This window comes from Thermochaetoides thermophila (assembly GCF_000221225.1).
Source record: "Thermochaetoides thermophila DSM 1495 unplaced genomic scaffold scf7180000011814, whole genome shotgun sequence".
Lineage (NCBI taxonomy): Eukaryota > Fungi > Ascomycota > Sordariomycetes > Sordariales > Chaetomiaceae > Thermochaetoides > Thermochaetoides thermophila.
In genome coordinates, this window is record NW_006383030.1 from 1 (window position 1) to 20,657 (window position 20,657).

A 20,657-nucleotide genomic window follows, 5' to 3' on the forward strand; every position below is an offset into this window, starting at 1 on the left:
CCATCTGATAACAGAGTCTTGACAACCTCCGTATGGCCATTCTGTGCAGCCCAATTCAGCGCCGTTCGGCCATAGTTATCTTGTCGGTCTGGTACAACTCGGCTATCAGATAACAGAGTCTTGACAACCTCCGTATGGCCATTCTGTGCAGCCCAACTCAGCGCCGTTTGGCCATTGTTATCTTGTCGGTCTGGTTCAACTCGGCCATCAGATAACAGAGTCTTGACAACCTCCGTATGGCCATTCTGTGCAGCCCGACTCAGCGGCGTTAGGCCAATGTTATCTTGTCGGTCTGGTTCAACCCGGCCATCAGATAACAGAGTTTTGACAACCTCCGTATGGCCATTCAGTGCAGTCCAACTTAGCGGTGTTCGGCCATAGTTGTCTTGCCGTTCTGGATATACCCTACCATCAGATAACAGAGTTTTAACAACATCTGTGTGGCCATTCCGTGCTGCCCAAATCAAAGGCGTTCGGCCCTCTCTATCCTTCCTGTCTGGGTCCATTCGTCCATTCGATAATAGCGTTTTAACAACATCTGTATTGCCATTCCCTGCTGCCCAATGTAGCGGCTCTCGGCCCTCGTTGTCTTGTCGGTTTGGATCAACTCGACTATCTGATAGAAACGTTTTGACTGCATCTGTATGACCATACTCTGAAGCCCAAATCAGCGGCGTTTTTCCTCGATTATCTCGTTGGTCAGGATCAATATCCTCGGCACTGGTAAGGAGCGCCCTGACTAGATTATTGAGCCCGTAAACACCAACCACGTGAAATGCATTCTGAGATGGCCTCAGGTGCTCCAAACTTAGGCTTGAATCCCCAAGGAGCCAAGGGCGCTCTCTGATCTTGGAAAACATAGCACAAAGTTGCACCACCATACTAACCCATTCCGAGTTCGTTAGTAAGTCAAGCAGCTGAGGATTGCAGGAGGAACACGTAGATGTATGATATCCCCAGTAGTCAACAGCATAGGTAAAGAGAGGTTTTTTGAGTCGTACACGCGCCTCCTCAAATGTCCTGACAGGGCCACCTGAAAAGTCCTTAAACGAAAGATATGATATGCAGGTATTGGCGATATCGAGATGGGCGGTCGGAAACCACCGAGCCAAAGTATCCTGGAAATATTCCTGAACCGTATAGTGGACAAGTCGGATAATTTCGCTTTCTTTGTCGATGACAACGAGCCCGCAACATACCGAAAGCATATCTTCGGCATCGGGGATCGCGGTTTCATCAAGTTCGTCCTCACTGTCCTTGACAGCCCACGCATACTGAACCTCTATTGTTTTGAGAGGACGTTTGGCGCAGATGATCCACGATAGCACATGGTTGGCAAGCTTCTTATATCCGACCGGTTGCCCATTTATTCGCTCCATTGCATCGTCATATGCCCGGCGTAATAGGGCATGCTTTGGCTCCTTCTCCTTAGCGTCGTTTTGAAGCTCTTTCAATGTTTTACGGATGAGTTTTGCGCTGACTTTATCTTTCAAGGCTTCGAAGAAGAGGTGAGCAAGTAGGAACCTAACTTTATAAGTAAGCATATACTCAATTGAATCAATAAGTCGTGGTTCACGGAACACGGATAACTTACATGCCATCTGCGACACTGGCAATGCAGTCGATGATTTCATCTTGGAGGTGCGGGTATTTTGAGACAGCGCGCAGGTTGGGCATTTTATTGCGTATATATCGCTCGATGTCGTCCCTCTGGGCAACTATCTGAAGTCGGGAATACCCATCAAAGGCTTCCACAATATCAGGTACAGGCCGGGATGTGGCGAGGATGTTGACATTACTTTTCCTCAACTGAAGGCGCAGCAATGTTTCAATGAATTTGGAACGAATATTGTCACTCATTTGGCACTCATCGAGCGCGTCAACAATAACAAAGACTCCATCCTTGTACAGTGCGGCCACAGCATGGAACATACCTTCAAGATCGCTCAACGATGGCTGCGACCTGTGCTTTTTGTGTTGCGCATATATATCCATAACTGCTGATGGCGGCGGAAGCTTGTTGCTGAGCAGTTGCTTTACGAGGTTGGCAATTAGCTGCTCCACGGTTTGGTCGTCTACGCGCCGGAAGTTACAATATAAGTATGCGATGCCAGCGTCACGGTCTCGCAAGCTCCTTTGGAGATAATCGACGACGATTGATACAAGGATAGTCTTCCCAGCACCAGGTATGCCGGGACAGAAGAGAGTCACTGGCTTCCTCGACAGCCTAGTGGGCTGATTAGCTTGAAGAAAAACAGGATCGAGACGGGTTCAAAGGAAACGAAGAATATTATACCATTCTTGAAATTGTGGAGAGTGTAAGAACCACTGTCCTGTGCCTTCTTCTCTTTGGCGTAGAAAGGCGGCTTGTTGTAGCGAATAGTCCACTGAAGAGAGCCAGCTGAGGATTTCTTCATCTTTTTGTTCTTACGGGACAAACGTCAGCTCAAGATTGGCCACAAGACAATGACTCGTAAAGATGCTAGATCAAGGTTTGGACAAACCTGCTTGGTGATAGTTGATCACCTGCGATTGAACGTGGCCAATTACGTTCCCGGAACCACTGTTTTGGATACTACTGTGGAACTGAAGATTGACGTTGTGGGTATTGCCAGGGGAGCCGGTGGTGTTGTCGGCAGTAGGGGGGCTAGTGATGTTGCCAGCAGCGGAACCAGTGCTGTTGACGTCAAGGGAGCCAACGTTGTTGATGGTGGGAAAGCAAATATTGTTAATGGCACCAATGTTGCTGACGGCAGAGGAGGCAGTTACAGCACCAATATTGTGCTCGTTCAGGGTATCCTTTCGTTTTCCAAAGCAACATATTCTCGAGAGCTTTTTAGTTATTTTCTCCATCAACACCCGTTTCTTATGTTCCGACATCGGAAAGAACGATGATTTGTGGAGTTGCAACTATTTCCTCTAGGTTTGGAAAGAAGCGGGACTTTGAAAGTTGGCTCTAGTTTAATTGAATGTACTAACACTAATAAAAGCGGGCATGATGAAAAGAGGATTAGGGAAAGAGAGCAACGTAGAAAGCTCGCTCGTATAGTAAGGGCGGGGCAAACAGGCGATCTCACATGGAAAACAAAATTTCAGCACCAACATGAATAGAGTGCAAGAGATGAGGACAGAAAGAAGCGGAATCAGGCTTTGGGGAAGTGATACCAATCCTTTTAGATTGGAACAGAGGCGCTCAAAGAAGATAGGAATCGGAGGTCGAAAACGGGCCCCTTTGTTCCGGCTATTAGCGAGATGGTCTTTAATGCAGTCAGAATCAGAGGAAGAGTTCGCGGGATCAACCAATCAGGTGTGGTTATCCTAAGCAGTCACCAAACACTGACTCGACCATGGCGCCACTCATGGACCAGGGATGGCCTCCAAACATCTGCGAGGCGGCAACGACCCTCTGCGAGAGGCGCCACTTCTCCTTTAGGTGGGCACATCTACCTTCACTCGGACACATGGGGCTGCCCCAAGGATCCCCATGGTCACCGATACTCTTTGTGTTATACTCTTTACCCATCATTACTCCGTCACCACAAAGTGCATCGTTCATGTACATGGATGACCACGCACAACTCTCCTGGAGCCGGGACCCCACTCAACTGGCATTCCGCGCTGCTTTCCGTGTCCAATCCCTACGTCAAAAGGCAGGCGGCCTCGGTCTTAGAGTAGATCCCAACAGAAAAGAGGTCCTGTGCATCCCCCCACGTGGAGCAGGCTCAAAGCGGCACAAGACGGACCCAAATCGGCTTACTTCGATCTGGTGACCTGACAGTCCCCCCCAAAACCTCAGTGAAGTGGCTCGGCAAACTGAGCCCCTTAGCCCAAGCATCCTCGAGGGCATCCGCTACGGTCCCCGTGGCAGGCCTAATCAAGAGACTTTCCAATAGTAAAGTTAAAGGTTTTCCTCCCAAATCTGGACCTACCATTTTCAACATGTCAGTAGTGCCATCACTAATGTATGGCTTGGCTCAACTCGACATAGGCCTTTCCCGGGTCGGGGCTAGGGGTCGGCTATACCCGTTGGCTTCGGTGCTGTTGAGGCAGTCCTGCCCAAACCGCCCACGCGGCTCTCAGGGCTCTCTTTCCGGTCTGGCGTACCATCCCAACGCCATGGCTGTGGTGGCTCGCCGGACTATACCCGCGGTACCTACTGGATCGGGAAAGATACAGATGGCGAAATTGAGTTCAAACTCTACCTCCGGACCACCCACTTAGAGGTGGCTACAGACTTCCCCGCACAAAGGCTGGTCTCGTCCGCATCAGGCAGCTCAAGGCATCCAACCAGGCCCTCTCTGGGAGCCACGCCGTCCGGGGCCTAGAGCTTGGCTCGGACTTCCCCCAGCCTCGCCCAGGTCGCATAAAGTCCCGCCTCCGAATATATGGAGTCGTGATGGAGGGCCAATAAACCACAATCCAATTTCTGGAACGGCCCTTCGGCCAAACCTTTCCTCAGCTTGTTTGACAGGAGGTGCCTCGCTAGGTGGCTTGCCGAGGCATCAGGACATGGTGACTTCCTCGAGTACCACGTCCGGTTCAACCACCCGCCGAGTGCGATCAAAACTTGCTCTTGCGGCGAGACAGTATCCAGAGGCCACTTCCTCCAGTGCCCCCTCTCCTCCCTTGACAATCCTCTTACTGGCCGCCTGGACTCCAGAGCATTTTGGCACTCATATCAACTGTTCGAGAATAGAAAAATCACAACTCGAACCTTCCGGCTTAGCTAGGGACCATCCTATTCTTATTCCTATTCTATTTTTTCGACTGGATCCACCCCTGAGGGTGATAGGACGTGCCCACGACGACGGCGGGCAATAGCTACTAAACTAACCTATATGCAAGCAACACCGGAGGAAAAGCCTGCACTGAGGCAAAACCGGTGTAAGCCAAAGAGGGGGTGGGGGGTTGTGTGTCCTGGATTGAATGGGAGGTTCACACTTGTACGAACCCGGGGATGTGGATCTCCAGCTCCGACTCCGACTCCGACGAATCGGTGTCGGGGTCGATGCCCCTGTGGGACTGGGGTCGTGTACGTAGGGGGAGGTGAAGGGGTCTCAACGTTGGGATAAGGCGCCCAGTGGCGGCATCCCAGGCTTGGCCCCAAAGTTCGATCTGGGAGGCCCTGGACCTGAATAGTTGGAAAGAAGTCCAGAACGCCCTCAGGTCCAGCCTACCTGCGAGCGGGTTGTTAAAGATAGCGAGAGGGCAGGAGAAGAAGTGGCCTCTAGACACTACTCTGCCACAGGGGCACTCCTTTAACGCCCCCCGGGGGTGGTTAAATCGCACGTGGTATTCCGAGAAGTCTCCATGGCCCGAAGCCTCCGCTAGCCAGCGGGAGAGACACTGCCGGGAGAACCTTTCGAGGAAGGGCTTGGCTGTGTGTCCATCCCAAAGGGCCGACGCAGGCTTATTAGCCCGCCACCATCCACGCATATCTGGGGGAGGCACTCGGCGTCTCTTGGGGGCGTCGAGGGGGAGGCCGAGCCACGCCCTGACGCCTAGGCGTTTGGGCTCCCACTGGGGCCTAGCCCCGAGGCCAGAAGCTGCCTGATGCAAACGGGACCAACCGCGGTAAGGGGGTTGGGCAAGCCTTACATGCAGAGGGTGATTAGCCGGTAACATCTCGACCCGGCTTTCTCCACCGTGCCCGCTCCCTGTCAAGCAGGTACTCCGGGTACAAACCAGCCAGCCACCAGAGCCACGGGGTCGGTATCGTTCTCCACACCGGGAAAATCGCTCTCAGCGCCGCGTTCGCAACCCTGGCGAGAGACGACCAAACCGTCGCGAGTCTGGATGGAACTAGGCGACCGTTAGCCCCGGCCCTAGTCGGGCCTGTATCGAGTTGTACCATGCCGTACAGGAGAGAGGGGGTGACGACTGCGTTGAAAATATTGGGGCCTGCCGATGGGGGAAGCCCCGAAGGCTCGTGCTGGATAGGCGTTTGATCAAGCCTACCACCGAGGCCGTCGCCGATGCTCTGGCAGCAGCGTGAGTTGCAGGGCTGAGCTTGGGGTCTAGCAAGACTCCTAGCTACTTGATGGACTTGCTCGGGGAGAGGAACACTCCCTCGACCTGAGTCGAGATCCTCGCGGGGTCTATCCTACTCCACTTCGCCCGGGCTCCGCGGGGAGGAATGTAGAGGACCTCCGTCTTGCTTGGGTCGATCCTGAGGCCGAGCCCCCGGGCCTTAGCGCATAACTGACTGACCCTAAGGGAGGCATGGTGGACCAGTTGAATCGGGTGCTTACTCCAGGACAGTTGCGCATGGTCGTCCATGTACATAAACGAAGACCCTGTTGTGAGGGGGTTATGATTGGCAGAGAGTACAGGACGAACAGAATTGGGGACCATGGGGACCCTTGCGGAAGGCCCGAGTCCGACTGAAAAGTAGATTGTGCCCATCGGAAGGAAAAACGGCGGTCCTGGCAAAAATCGGCTGCTGCCTCGCGCAGCCAGCGTGGCCAACCTTGGTCTGCCAGGACCTCGCGGAGGATCGGCGGTTGGACAGAGGGGTAGGCTGAATCCACATCCAGGGTGACCAGGAGCCCATGGTAGCCTTGCCTCGACATGGTCTCCGCGTCGTGTATGAGCGCCTGGACGAGGTCCAGTGCGGACCTAGATGGGACGGCCCCCGCGACGTCTGAGGGGAGAAGCCCCGAGTTCAGCGCCGCTGCCGTCATTCTTCGGGCCAGAAGCCTCTCTATACCTTTGCCGAAAGTCGATAGTAGGGTGATCGGCCGCCAGCCCTTGTACGATCAGGGATCCCTCCCGGGTTTTGAAAGGGTGACCACTGTTGCTTGTTTAAAGGCCTTGGGGAAAGCTCCCCATTTTATGCAGCCCTCGGCGATGGCCCGGGCAGCTGGGCGCACGAGCTCCCAAGTATGTCTGAGAAAGGCCAGGGGCACTCCATCGAGGCCGGGTGTGTTTGGTGTGGCTCCGAGGAAGGCGTTCTTGAGCTCGTCGTCGCTGGGCGGGTCGGCGAGCCTCGCTGCCCACTCAGGGGGGAAGACGAGGACCGAGCCAAACCGGGCGAGGACCCTCTTGGGCCCCTGCGGGGCAGAAGGCTTGTGTAGCGAGGTAAGCCGCCATCCGCTCCGTATCCGAGATCACCCTCCCGTCCACGACCAAGATGGTGGGTCAGTCGTCCGAATGATCGAAGCGCCATCTCAGTATCTTGCCCCACTCCGCCGGGGTCGAGGCCGAGGAAACTTTCTCCCTGTAGAAGTTTACCCTAGCCTCCTTACAGAGCTTGCGATAGACTATGGGGTCGATCACCAGGGAGCGCTTTTCGTGTGTTTGTCGGGACGGATCGAAAACGGCCTGCCACCCCGGCAAGGGTATCGAACACATCCCATGCGAACTGCTCGAGCTCCTCCCGGGAGTCAAAGGTAACCGGAGCTGGGGGGAGGAGAGACTTCAGTAGAGGGGCTGCCTCTTCGAAACGGGCCTCAGGGAGACGTTTGGGTGGGGGCAGGCGGCCTGGGGAACGGCTGGGGATCGAAACGACCAGCGCGCGGTGATCGGAGGCCCAGTGGGCGAACTCTGCGAAGGCTCGGGCCGGGCCAAAGGCGAGGTCAATGACTCCGCCTCCGCGATGTGTAGGGCCTTCCGGGTTGAGGATGTGCAGTCTCCTCGTGGCGATCCACGTCCTGACCATGTCGCCCTTAGGGTTGGGGCATGCACGAGGGTCCCAGTCCGGGTGATGGGCATTGAAGTCTCCCACGACAATGAAAGAGTTGGAATCGATTTAAAGAGAGCGAAGGGTACGCCAAGAGTCAATGGCTATGTCGAAATTGGGATGTAGATAGACGTTGACTATAGTGATCCCTTGGAGGGATACGGTAACTAACCCGTGCTCGGGAGCTGTTGGGGCCGAGGCCAGGAGCCGCCGGTCAACGTAGATCGCGGCCCTGGTGACTCTGTCGTCGATAGCGTAAAACGTGAAACCTGGATGACGTCGAACTCTGCCGAAGGGAACCGCAGGCTCCTGGACGCACACTACCTGATACCGGTGCCTCACCGCCCTTTGGAGGACACCGTCGATGTTGGCCAGGGACCTTTGTATCCTTTGTATGTTAGCTGAGATAATCTTACAGGTCCGACTCATCTCCGGAGTCTAGGCTGGTTCTGACGACAATGCAGTCCTCAATATGTTCCTCCTGCTCGGGCTCCGCATAGGCGGCAGGGCGGGGCCCTGGTCTTTCTGGCGGGCTCTGCCTCCATCTCCTCTCGTAGTGATGCCCGCTCCTCGAGGAGGAAGCGCGCAGTCTCACTGCTCCAGAAGGCATCCAGGAGCAAGGTGCCGAGGCCGTGCGGTTCTCCCACAGGCGGGACCCGGAGCTTAGGAAATTGACAAGCTGGGAGAAGTCGCAGCACTTCTTGCTTAGGATCTCGGAGGTTTCCATGATTACCACCTTGGCGGGCCATCTGGAGGTGGCCAGTGAGACGGCCTTGCGGAGCCGGTCTCGGACCTCCTCTCTCGGGATGTTAGTGCCCCGGCCTTGCGCCGCACCAAGCGCCGGCTGGAGGATCGGGCGGGCGGGCTGCTGGGGGGGCTCGGTGTGGGCCCGGGGAAGAGAGGCGGCGGCAAGAGTAGGGGTGGGACTCTGGGACTCTGGGGCTGAGGGGGCTCCGATGCCCTGTCCGCCGGGGCTCGTGGGGCGTCAGGGAGAACTTCCTCGTCTCTCGTGACTCGTGGGAGTGGGGCATCCGGTGTCGCCGGGGGGACCACTCCCTGATTGCGGGCGTTCTGTGAAGGCGGGGGCGGGGATAGGTTGCTGTCTGGCAGCCCGGTATGCGGCCTGGCCGGCCTTCCTAACAGCCTTCCTCTGGGACTCGGTTAGTTTCATGAGCCTGCCTTGCCAAACCTTCGGCTTGGTCGGGCAGTCTGAGTGACCTGGCTTCGCTGGGCCCAAGCAATTCGGGCACTGAGGTAGGGGGAAGTGCTGGTTGTGGTTGTGTGCCGGGGCGCCGCACTCCCCGCATCTCGGGGCTGAGCGGCACTTGTCCTTGTGGTGGAAGCCGAAACATCGTTCGCATGTGTAGATCCTAACCTTTCGTTTCAGGAGAATCGATGGATCCGAGTCGAAAATCCTGAACGGCGTAATCTTCCTGGTGAGGACGACCAGGTAAGCTCTAGGGGTATTAACCGCATGAATATTGAACTCCCTCTCCTTGGTGACTGCAGCGACCTCCTCTCTGATCAGAGGGTCGGTGTGTCTACAGGAGCCGTCGTGTGCCAGGATGTACTCGGGGACATTCTTGACTAGGTAAGCAAACGTGACCGTCTCCGGGTCAATCCGGTAGTCGTGCTCCTTTGGTTGTGCTGCTAAGGAGGAGCGGAGTTCGGGGCGAGAGACCTCGATCGCGAAGCCAGAGTTGACTGGGTAAACCTTGACGATGTCTTTTCTGGGGAAGCCTAGCTTCTCAACTAGAAGGGTGATGATGCCTGCCGGTGTGGCATTGCGCCAGTCCGGGTGGTTCCTATCGATACGGAGGAAGGCGCGACGGCTAGGCCCCTCCGAGACCGCTTCATATCGCGCCGGGGTGGGGGCGGGGCTGCCCTGGGTCGTAGGGCCTGAGTGATTGGGGGTATGCCCCCGTTGGTTGCTGCCTGGGCATAGGTGCGTGGAGCGCCCTGATAAATCGGGGTGGTATGGCTCTGGGTCGGTGCTGGTTGCGGGAAGGTTCGAGCAGGTTCTGGGGGATTTGATTGCGTTCTGATGGATTCCGGGGGAGGAAAGGGGGGGAGGGTTGGCCCCTCCTGCGTCATCGTAGACTGGATGAGGAAAGAGTGAAGCCTGCTGATAATGGGCTTCCCAACTTTCTTCTCCAGGGTGCCGCTGAGATTTCTTTCGACGTCCTCAATGGTGCGCAGTAACTTTTCAGCGACAGATATGAGGGCGTTGAACTCCTTGACCTTCTCCTCGCGGGCCCTCTTGAGAGCGGCCAAAACGCCGGCGCTCGAGGGAGCCATCCCGAAGAGAGTGTTCGGCGGTCGTGGTGCCAGTAACTTTCAATTTAGGGGCACATAGTGGTGTGATATTCTGCGTTTAGGGAAGTATTGATTGAAACACATCAATATCTGAAACTCCCCTTGTTGGTATCTGGCTTTGGTTAGTACGCGAACGATAGTGCTAGAGGAGTAGTACTGCTCCTCCTAGGCCATCGTAGACTGGATGAGGAAGGAGTGAAGCCTGGCGATGATGGGCTTCCCAACCTTCTTTTCCAGAGTGCCATCGAGATTTCTCCCGACGTCCTCAATGGCGCGCAGCAGCTTTTCAGCAATGGATATGAAGGCGTTGAACTCCTTGACCTTCTCCTCGCGGGCCCTCTTAAGAGCGGCGAGAGCGCCGGCGCTCGAGGGGGCGATCTCGACGAGGGTGCTCGGTGGTCGTGGGGTTGCGAATCGAAGTGCTCAGGTTAAACCACTCCTGAGAGGTTTATCCCTGCAGCACCCCCTCTGATTGGCTGGATCCAGGAATCAGAGGAAGAAAAGAGGGAAAGGTTGCCATTTGTCATTTCTTTAATTCATAAGTAATCATGGACAAGTTTACAAATGTGCAATCCCGTTATATTTCGAGTATTCAGCTTCAAATGTATCAATTTTTAAATCCGTTTCTATGCTCTTTTGAGATTCAGCTTGAATCCAAAACACCTAAGTACCAGGAAACGTATTATGAAATCGGCATCCTACTTCTGCGGAAAGTGCAGATTTCCTTCAATATCGCGCAAAGTTCAGTTTCTATTTCTGTACAAAGCTAGATCAGGTTTGGACAAACCTGCTTGATGATAGTTGATCACCTGCGATTGAACGTGACCAATAATGTTCCCAGAACCAGTGTTCTGGATGCTACAATGGAACTGAATATTGACATTGTGGGTATTGCCAGAGGAGCCCGTGGTATTGACAGCAGAACCAGTGGTGTTGATGACAAGGGAGCCAGTGTATTGACACCAAAGGCACCAATGTTGTTCATGACGGGAGGGTTGATGTTGTTGACAGCAAGGGAACCAGTGTTGTTGGCAAAACAAGAATTCAGCTTCAATGCGAATGGGATGCAAAGATGAGGAGAGAAGCGAATGGAATCAGGCCTTGGAAAAGGGATATGTAATTAACCCAAGCGTGCAGTGCATACCATTTCCAGTATCTCTGAAAAGCGGTCATGTCACGATTAACAATGACTCTATCTGGGAGAGTAGCTTCTGTGCAACTCACTGATTGGAGTAGAAGAAGGGAGTTGCGACCCATCAAACTCGGATATCCGCCCCCAACAACCGAACATTGGGAAAGTGTCCCTCAACACCCAAGGATGTTGAGGAAGGAGAAGGGAAGCCACAAGAGCGTATGAGATGTATATAAATTCCAAGAAGGGCCATCTGGCCCAAGAAACTCTTCAGTCAGCAATACAAACAGTTGCTTACCAACTGGTGACCACAACGGGCACTTTGGTTGTGTGAGAACTCCTGTCTCTCGATCCAGCAGCCTGGCAACTCTCGAACCCATCTCAAGAGGTCTGTCTGGATCGTTGCAGGTCAAGCACCTGGCTGACAAGAAATGCGGTCCACCACTTTGTTCCAATATTTATTTTTGTTTATTCTATTTTTCGACCAGGTTCACCCCCGAGGGTGCTGGGTCGCGCCCACGACGCCAGCGGGCAAAAGCTAACTGAGTTGGACTAAATACAGGTAACGCCAGAAAGCCGCAGAGGGTAAAATCGGCGTCGGTTAGAGGGAGTGCAGTGTACTATGTACAGGGGAAGGTTCTTTAAACCGGCCAGCCCCAGGTATGTACCCCTTGGGTCCTATTCTGGGTCGTTATTGAATTGAATTGAATTGCATTCCAACCCGTATCACCCATTTGAGGATGCTCAGTCGTGCCCACGACGCCAACGGGCAAAAGGTACGTATGCACTCGCTAGTCTAAGCCATGTACACGCGGGAAAATACCCGAGAGGGAAAGCGGTGCGTATCCGTGGGATAGATGAGCGGTGTTGGAAAGGGAGAGAAGTAGGAAAAAAAGGGAAAAGGAAAATGGGTTAGGAGGGGTGAGTGTGAAATATGCAGATGTCCAAACTAGACCGTTCCGATTCTGATTCTTCGTTGTTAGGGGTGTGCATCGATCGAGATTGTGAGGTTATACGTGAGGGAGAGTAGGGAGGGCGTTGAGGAGGGATGGCTTGTCCTGTTTTATGGTCCCTGGCTGAGCCGGAAGGTTCGAGTTGTGATTTTCTATTCTCGAACAGTTGATATGAGTGCCATCAGTGTCATTGTGTTAGGTAGAGGAAACCAAGTGAAATCCCTCATTGTGTCCAAGTAGCTCCCTCTATATAAAATCCCTTTGCCCGTGTGAGTACCTCGCGGTCTCCTGGGATCTTCAGGGTTATCTCATCGTGGCAATGTTATCTAGCTATTCTTGGCTCCCCCTTATATTTCCCGGGCTCTACCAATCAAATATGCCTTTACCCTTCTCAGCTCTTCTGCTACTAGTGTTCCATATGTTGGCTGTTAGGGATATTTTTTTTTCTCCCTGGACTGCCGTGCCCATGTCACAGGCCCAAGGATGATGGTCAATGGCAACAGGACAGAAACACCAATGACTTCAAGTATAAACATGTATAAGGAATTGCCCAGCTCCCAGAGGTATGATGAGGATTCCTCAGTCAGTAATACAAACAGTTGGATACCAACAACTGGTGACCACAATAAGGCATACATTCTACTTTGCGAGAGCCATAGTCCTTCGGATTCCTCAGCCTGACCATTAACTTCGAACCTATCTCAAGAAGTGGTGGAATCATCACAAGAGAGCTAGCATTTTTGTGATAATCCACCTAGCCTTCCTGAGATGGGCTCAATTTCGGATCGAGGGCTATGAATATGAAAAATAAGGGTTCTCACACAGATTCACGAACACTATGGTCCTCAGATGGGCATGCACAACCGTCTTGCTAACTCAGGAGTCCTTGTCTCCCTTCCTGCTACGAGAACCCCTGTTTCCTATTGGCCTTCTCGGACCTGTGTGAGCCGTATCTCTGTTGGTTCTTTTTGCCTGATCCCACTTTTCCTGTCTGATGCACCCTGTTGGTCGTGACAAATTTTCTTCCCTAGCTAAGTATGATAATGGAGAAATTTAAATAGAATTACTAGGAATATTCCATTAAGTAAACCTAGATAGAGAGATAAGGCTGCAAGCTGTATATATTGTCTGTTCCTTAGCTTCTATCATGCATTCTTTCGATCTTCTAAGCAAGGTTATCAAACCATTAGCACTTCCTCCTCCCCATTTGTTTTGTTATACCTTCCTCCTATATCACTCTTATAAGGACCCCCCACATAATTGTTGTGGTTTCCATGACCTAGATAGGTAATTTAAAGTTGCATTCTGTAGTTTGTTATTAAGGCCATGACTCATCAGAATTATATATCCTAGTCTGATGCCTTGATTGGTGCCATGAACACTTGCATGCATTTAACGCTCCTAAGATTTCTATGCATGACCATGCAATTAGAGGTGGAGACTCTCTCTACATGTCAAAACCATTTGACTGGTCATTCTTTTCGGCTTCCTCGCATTCGAGCTTGGCTAGCACCATGGTATAGCTACAGTGCCAGGGGGAGAAATCTCCCTATTGGCAGCTGGCCAAATTATCCTGGCTTCGGGGGTCGGTGCTAAATATGGGCAACTAGGTTGGCTTGGTCCGGCACTGACGAAAGAGGCTTAGAAGCTTATTCAACCATGTCAAGGACAGGTGACCGAAGATGAATAACACATGAACAGCGCTGACCCAAACTTTCTGTTTCAGCCTTCTCCCCTCACTGAGACAACAATCAATCAGTTATCAGACCACCAACTTTTTGCAGGAGGCGTCGCGCGAGGGTTCACTCATCAAGTTGCTTGCACAGCCTTCTCCCTCAACCATGACCGGCAACGACACATCTGACACTGTGGAGACCCAGAAGTCTCTAGCCCCGGGAAATCTAGCCGCAAAGACCCAATTCGTGGAGCCAGCTCAATCAGCCAGTTTGGACGAAACTGCTGGCCAAACCCTTGCCGGAATTTTCCCAGCATCTCATTGGGAGCAGGTGGGCATTTGACAGAATTGAGCACATCAAATACACCGAGCTGATATTCAGAATATAGTAAAAAGACAGTGATGACACATATGAGGCTGACTCCAGCTTTGGAAATGTTGCCAGCAGCACCACGTCTTTGTCCAGCAGCATTCTTCGCTACCGCACTATCTTAGGCCGGCGTTATCATAGTGAAATTGGCCAGGCAGAAGGTTGGATGCCCAACGATGAGCAGATGCTAACCTCTATGGATATTCATCACCATGCATGCACTCTGCTGCTGGATGGCAAGCTTTTCCTGGCTCCGATTGACCTGGATTGGAAAAAGTGCTTGATATCGGAACTGGTACTGGAATTTGGGCCATCGACCTGGGCGACATGTATCCCGGCGCCGAAGTCATTGGCACCGACATCACGCCCATCCAGCCTAATTGGGTCCCGCCGAATGTAAGGTTCGAGATCGACGATGCTAACCAGGAGTGGACCTGGTCGGAGAACGAGTTCGATTTTATTCACTTGCGCACCATGCTCGGCACAATTGCCGATTGGAAGAAGTTCTACCAAGAGGCATATCGCTGCTGCAAGCCCGGCGGCTGGTTGGAGCACCATGAAGAGGAACCCAAGTGGACCGGCTACAACGGCGAGGTTACCGAAGACAGTCCAATGGGTCAGTGGTATAAGGTTTTTTCCGAGGGCGGGAAAAAGTTCGGGCGTACATTCACGCTCATCTCAGAGGATGTCCAGAAGAAGTACATGGAGGAGGCTGGCTTTGTGGACATTCAAGTGAAGGATTTTAAGGTTCCTTTGGACGACCACACTGACGATGCTAAAGAGAAAGAGCTTGGCGCATGTTTTGGAATGGTTCTTCATGCCGACCTTGAAGGTGAGTTCATTTTCTTTCATGATGCCATGGTGACTGAGTTATGCTAACAGCCCATAAGGATACGTCAACTACATCTGGGGTGCTGTAATGGGCTGGAGGAAGGAGGAGATCAAGGTCTATGTTACTCATCTTCGCAAACAGATGAGGGACAAGTCTCTGCATACTTGGTACCCACACCGCGTTGTGTACGGCCGGAAGCCCGAATGAGCGTTGGTCTAGCAGGAAACGCGAGACCTAATTGAAATCATCAAAAAATATTTCTATAGTCGCTATCAATACAACTTGGTATCAAGCCTCTTCAAAGACAGAATGTGATCAAGACACGATAAGCTTTATATGCCATCCTCTCGCAGTTAGGAATCGCTTTCTCTCCGATCCAGTGATTAGCCATTGAGACCCAGGGGCAGCTGCCTTTATGACCTTTATGTTTAAAAACACTATTTCTGAGGCAAGAGTCAGCCAACTTCCCGCTCCTCTTCTCATCAAGGATGCTCTTGAGGTCACAGAGTTACAAGCTGAGCGTCAAGTTTATAATGAGTGTCATCTTTCTCACTATCATCGCTAAACTCTAACTCTGCAGCAACATATCGTCCATTTCTGTTATCTCCGTTTTTGTCTGTGGCATATTGTTCGGTGCGTTTTTTCCTCAACTGGTTAGCGCTGATGAATCTATCTGCCTAACATACTCAAGATACCTGTTTCTTTCTTTTATCAGAGGCTTTCAGTCCTTCCTTAGCGGCTCTCGGCTTTGACGACCTTTCGTCAGTAGCTCTTGACTTCGATGACCTAGCGTTGTGACTCAGCCAGTTCGGATGCTCTCGAGATTTGGGGCTCCTACAATGACGTAGAAGAGCATGACATGCACTAAGCACTGCAGTGTCTGCAAAACGAACTATGTGCCAGGGGTCTTCTGCCTGATCAGTCCCGGGCACACTGCACGATTGGGAACGCGGTGGCTTATATTTGTAATTACAACCCCCAAATGTCGAGACGATAAAACCACCAGTGAGCTGGATGCTCCATACCATAATTGGGTTGATATCTTCCTGGCCCAACATTTCACAACTGGCTGGGTTTTCAATGGACGCTACATGTTCGGAGTTGACTGCCGTTGCAAGCACAACGAATATGATAATGGCTGAAAGAAAGGCAGCGGGGGCAAATAATGCACCGATGCTGGGCGAAAGCAAAGTGAATGGTTACTGGGCCTTGAAGATACCGCTTATGCCAAGTATAACAGGATGCTCAAACGCCCACTCCTGACTCTTGACTACACAAATCCTCAAAAAGCAATGGAGACAAGGCAAGAGACCAATAAGGAGCATGGGCTAGTCTGGAAGGGCATACCGAGGAAGGATATAGAGCTGCGGGCATTGAGCTCGCTCTGTTATGCGCAAATTGCGTTTTCCACATGCAGTACGCAAGAGGAACACTGGTTTGATGCATAGGAGATGCGTTGCACCAGCCAGTTGCTATCATGATACAGAATGGGAAGTGCACGTGACTTGAACATGAATATGTACAGGGTATATGTTATGTACACTAAAACCTTCTGACAATTCCTGCTTAATCCAGACGCCAGAGTTCACCCCTCTCCTGCGCCTCAGCAACAAGCTTGTTGTAAATCGCCAGCTTCTCCTCGTACTCGCGGATGAGATCTTCCTGGTCTTCACGCTTCTTGGACTGGGTTCTGCCACCGAAGGCGCGGACAGCAGCGTAATAGACATCTGCTAGGGCCTTGCAGACAGTCTCGGCCGTCACACCTTTGCACTGGTAGTAAAGGCTGGGAAAGATCATGTCAACATCATGTCCTCGCTGCATGGGTAAGGGACGGTTATGAGGGAATCTTTACTCCTTCTTGAAATTGTCGTCAATCTTCAACTTGTTGGCATCAGTGAAACGATTCTGGTTCTTGTAGTTGCGGTAGCCAAAGTCATGACGATGGCAGGCCGGCGTGAACGGGAAGCCGAATGGGTTGTCTGGAGAAGAAGTGCAACCGTCCGAATCCCAGATAAGAGTAGAGGGGTCGCGAGCATTTCGCTTGGCAGTGAATTGAGGAAGAGTTAGAGAAAAGAGATACTGATCGGTGATCTCGGTCAAACTTAGGCGCTTGAGAGTGGCAGCAGCCGTCTCAAGGGTAGCCGGGAAGGCGAAAGCCGCCGGGACCAGAGCAAGAAGAGCGGCAGTCAGAGAGAACTTCATGTTGATTAGAGCGATAAGATCGAAAACGACGATAGACTGTCCAGCCAGCGGCTCCTGAGATCCGGTCAAGAGGCTCACAGAACCAGAGAGACAGTCGAGGACAGGAGGAATCACCTCCTGGGCTATATATGCTCTCGCATCTTCCAGGTCGTCGTCGTTGTCGAACTTCCTCCACTGCCGCCAGTCAGTAGTATATCATCCTGATTACACTAAGAACCACGCTAAAAGCACGTTGTTCATGGTACAACGGCGTATCTCTGGGAGAACGGAGGAGGTGATGACTCCATGAGCCCTTTAACCTGCCAGATTCAGATATTGAGGCCGATGCAGTGGGGGACGAAGATGCACGATGGTACGCACGGCAGAGCGGGGGAGCAGTTGGGCAGCGTCGTCAATGTCACGCCGCAATCACATCGGTGCTGGAAAAAGGCATGTTGACGGTATCAAATCTGGGGACGGTGGCCGTGGTACGCACATTTGATCCCGTAGTGGATCATCCCAAGTCCTAGCTGGCATCTTTGACCCGGCTGGCACTATGCCAGCTGCGGGTGTCCAGGAAGGGCCACGTGTGGAGAAAATCGTTTCAACGCTTGGCTTGTAGGAGTTCACAGGGCAGAAAGAACCCCGCACTCGTCGGCACAAATGAATCATCACGACTCCGAAATTTTGCGTTGTCAACAGCGCCCGTCAGCATAATGCGCAGTGATTACCAAATATGCATAGCATCCTGTCTTACCAGCCAAGCCGGATGAACAGATGGCGATTTGTAGCAATTTGGAAGCGAATATATAAGCCTGACGTTGGGCGTGATCCACTGTTCCGAACCGTCTGCCCCAGATTTTTTTCCCCAGAACCGAACTCCACTCGCAGCGTGCTAAAAAAACCCCCCTGTCGCAAAATGGACATCAAGGTAACAGCAACACGCAGCATGCACTGGGTCAACACCAGGCAAGACGCCGACGCCGACGGCTACTACAACCTCGGGGACCATTATATGCCAATCTCAACGAAGTCCACTGAGGCACAGAAGTGGTTCAACCGTGGGCTGGTGTGGGTTTATGGGTTCAACCATGAAGAGGCCGTCAAGTGCTTCCGGCGCGCCCTCGACCATGATGCAGACTGTGCCATGGCCCTTTGGGGCGTGGCCTATGCCCTAGGTCCAAACTACAACAAGACCTGGGGGGTATTTGATCCTCTGGAGCTCGAAACCAGCACCCGTGAGGCGCGTCAGTCCATTGTGAAGGCTCTTGAGAAGTCCGGCCCGGGCAGCGGTGTCTCTGATGTAGAGAGGGCCCTCATCGTGGCCCTCGAACGGCGCCATCCCCGAGAGACTATCAGCGTCGAGGATGGTTATCTCCTCAACAAAGAATATGCTGAGGCGATGCGCATGGTCTACCAGAGTCACCCAGAGCATCCTGACGTGACAGCCATCTACGTCGATGCTCTGATGAACCTTTCCCCTTGGCGGCTCTGGGACATTCGCACCGGCGAACCTCTCCCTGAAGGGCACGCCCTGGAAGCCAAGAAAGCCCTAGACGATAGCCTAAAGAAGCATCCCCGGCATCCGGGGATGCTCCATCTCTACATCCATTTGATGGAGATGTCGACTCATCCTGAGGAAGCTCTTCACGCCGCCGACACTCTTCGCGCGCTGGTGCCGGACGCCGGCCACCTGAACCATATGCCCACGCATATCGACGTTCTTTGCGGGGACTATCGCCTGGCAATTTCTTCCAACACTGATGCCATCGTGGCAGACGAAAAGTTCGTAGCCCGAGATGGCGCACTTAACTTTTACAGCTTGTACCGATGCCATAACTATCACTTTCGCGTTTATGCTGCCATGTTCGCTGGTCAAAGCCGCGTAGCCTTACAGACCGTCGATCTACTCGAACGGACCCTCTCAGAGGACTTGCTGCGCACTGAGTCCCCACCCATGGCTGACTGGCTCGAAGGCTTCCTCTCCCTGAGGGTTCACGTCCTAATCCGGTTCGGTCTTTGGCACGACCTCATCGGGCTCAAGCTTCCCGACGACCAGGATCTCTACTGCAACACGACAGCCATGATCCATTACGGAAAGGGAGTCGCCTTTGCCAATGTGGGCATGATCAAAGAGGCAGAAGAGAGTCGACGACTCTTCCACGAGGCTGTCAAAAAGGTCCCTGAGTCACGCACAATCTTCAACAATACGTGCTTGTCTATTCTTGCCATCGCATCCACCATGCTGGATGGAGAGCTCGAGTATCGCAAGGGCAACATTGAGGAAGGATTGGCTCATCTCCGCCACGCCATCACGCTCGATGATAATCTTCCTTACGATGAACCATGGGGCTGGATGCAACCTACGAGACATGCTTACGGTGCTTTGCTTCTCGAACAGGGCCGCCTTAAGGAAGCATTAGCTGTTTATGCTGCTGACCTGGGCTTTGATGAGTCTCTTCCGCGAGCGCTGCAGCACCGCAATAATGTCTGGGCTCTTCATGGCTTTCACGAGTGCTTGCTTCGACTCAACCGTGAAGAGGAAGCGAGGCTGATCCGGCCACAACTGCAGCTGGCTATCGCAGCCGCTGATGTCCCCGTTAATGCGTCTTGCTTTTGTCGGAGGGTGCCACAGGCAGCATGCGATCTCTGATGGTATAACGGAGTCCTTCAGAGTCTGGATTCATGAACCATGTGCTTAGATACCTTAGTATAGACGATTTGACTTTGAGCTGCGTCTGCCATCTGCGTGCAAGTCTTCAGCCATTACTGATTCTTTTTGATCCTTTCAACCATCTCGACTAGCTTCTCTGCAGACTTGGACAACTCGGACAATTCCTCACTACTCAGCGGCATCTTGATTGTTTTGACAATGCCCTTCCTGCCAACTATCACCGGCAAACTGAAACAACAACCGAAGTCTGGCTGAAAGTGGCTGAGGGGTACAACTTCTGCTCTATCGTAGAGGATCGCAGAGCAAATGCTTGCTACGACAGACCCTATGCCAAACGGTGTTGCTCCTTTAGCTTGGATAATTTTTTCGAGTCTTGTTTTGCACTCGTTTGCAAGCTCGGAATGCACAGAAGGCTCTGGTGGCAGAAACTTATCAACGGGCATGCCATCGACAGTCGCGTTCGACCAAGCAACAACCTGCGACTCTCCATGGACTCCTACGACGGAGAGCTGCACCGAACTGGAAGCAAGCTGTGTGTATAGGTGTGAGCTCAATGGACTTCTCTGGGAATGGGTGAGCAAACGTGGTAATGCTTACATTTACTTTGTCAGCCACCAGGCCACGCAGTCGTACCGAGTCTAATAAAGTCCCGGATCCAAACACTTGAAATTTGGGAAGTCGGCAGCACTCCTGGGCGATCGATGTAAGAAGATCCACTGGATTTGACACCACCAGAACAATCGCATCCGACCTAAATGGTGCCATGGCTCGAACGACGCTGCGAATCACCGAGACATTTCGATATGTGTGCTGCATGCCGGTCTCCCCTGCATCACTAAATCA

The 20,657-nt window shown here is 52.6% G+C and overlaps 6 protein-coding genes across 6 annotated transcripts; 2 read left to right on the forward strand and 4 right to left on the reverse strand.

The window, feature by feature from the left end:
• Positions 1 to 463: 463 nt before the first annotated feature.
• CTHT_0010360 (uncharacterized protein) lies at positions 464 to 6,683 on the reverse strand (the record flags this gene model as incomplete). The annotated part of the gene is made up of 10 exons (XM_006691496.1): positions 464 to 616; positions 1,200 to 1,524; positions 1,595 to 2,075; positions 2,505 to 2,799; positions 3,792 to 3,870; positions 4,952 to 5,593; positions 5,686 to 5,802; positions 5,862 to 5,978; positions 6,038 to 6,296; positions 6,470 to 6,683. The coding sequence occupies 10 exons, from the start codon at positions 6,681 to 6,683 to the stop codon at positions 464 to 466; spliced, it is 2,682 nt and encodes an 893-aa protein (XP_006691559.1).
• Positions 6,684 to 6,758: 75 nt separating this feature from the next.
• On the reverse strand, positions 6,759 to 9,979 carry CTHT_0010370 (uncharacterized protein; the record flags this gene model as incomplete). The annotated part of the gene is made up of 6 exons (XM_006691497.1): positions 6,759 to 7,052; positions 7,331 to 7,652; positions 7,854 to 7,922; positions 8,098 to 8,623; positions 8,732 to 9,566; positions 9,827 to 9,979. 6 exons carry the CDS (start codon positions 9,977 to 9,979, stop codon positions 6,759 to 6,761), a joined length of 2,199 nt encoding a protein of 732 aa, XP_006691560.1.
• A 183-nt stretch (positions 9,980 to 10,162) lies between these two features.
• CTHT_0010380 (uncharacterized protein) lies at positions 10,163 to 11,254 on the reverse strand (the record flags this gene model as incomplete). Its single annotated transcript, XM_006691498.1, has 3 exons — positions 10,163 to 10,388; positions 11,142 to 11,155; positions 11,222 to 11,254. The coding sequence occupies 3 exons, from the start codon at positions 11,252 to 11,254 to the stop codon at positions 10,163 to 10,165; spliced, it is 273 nt and encodes a 90-aa protein (XP_006691561.1).
• A 3,200-nt stretch (positions 11,255 to 14,454) lies between these two features.
• CTHT_0010390 (uncharacterized protein) lies at positions 14,455 to 15,166 on the forward strand (the record flags this gene model as incomplete). Its single annotated transcript, XM_006691499.1, has 2 exons — positions 14,455 to 14,959; positions 15,018 to 15,166. 2 exons carry the CDS (start codon positions 14,455 to 14,457, stop codon positions 15,164 to 15,166), a joined length of 654 nt encoding a protein of 217 aa, XP_006691562.1.
• Positions 15,167 to 16,525: 1,359 nt separating this feature from the next.
• Positions 16,526 to 17,594, reverse strand: CTHT_0010400 (uncharacterized protein; the record flags this gene model as incomplete). Its single annotated transcript, XM_006691500.1, has 3 exons — positions 16,526 to 16,742; positions 16,812 to 17,335; positions 17,574 to 17,594. The coding sequence occupies 3 exons, from the start codon at positions 17,592 to 17,594 to the stop codon at positions 16,526 to 16,528; spliced, it is 762 nt and encodes a 253-aa protein (XP_006691563.1).
• A 465-nt stretch (positions 17,595 to 18,059) lies between these two features.
• Positions 18,060 to 19,793, forward strand: CTHT_0010410 (uncharacterized protein; the record flags this gene model as incomplete). The annotated part of the gene is made up of 1 exon (XM_006691501.1): positions 18,060 to 19,793. One exon carries the CDS (start codon positions 18,060 to 18,062, stop codon positions 19,791 to 19,793), a length of 1,734 nt encoding a protein of 577 aa, XP_006691564.1.
• Between the last annotated feature and the right edge of the window lie 864 nt (positions 19,794 to 20,657).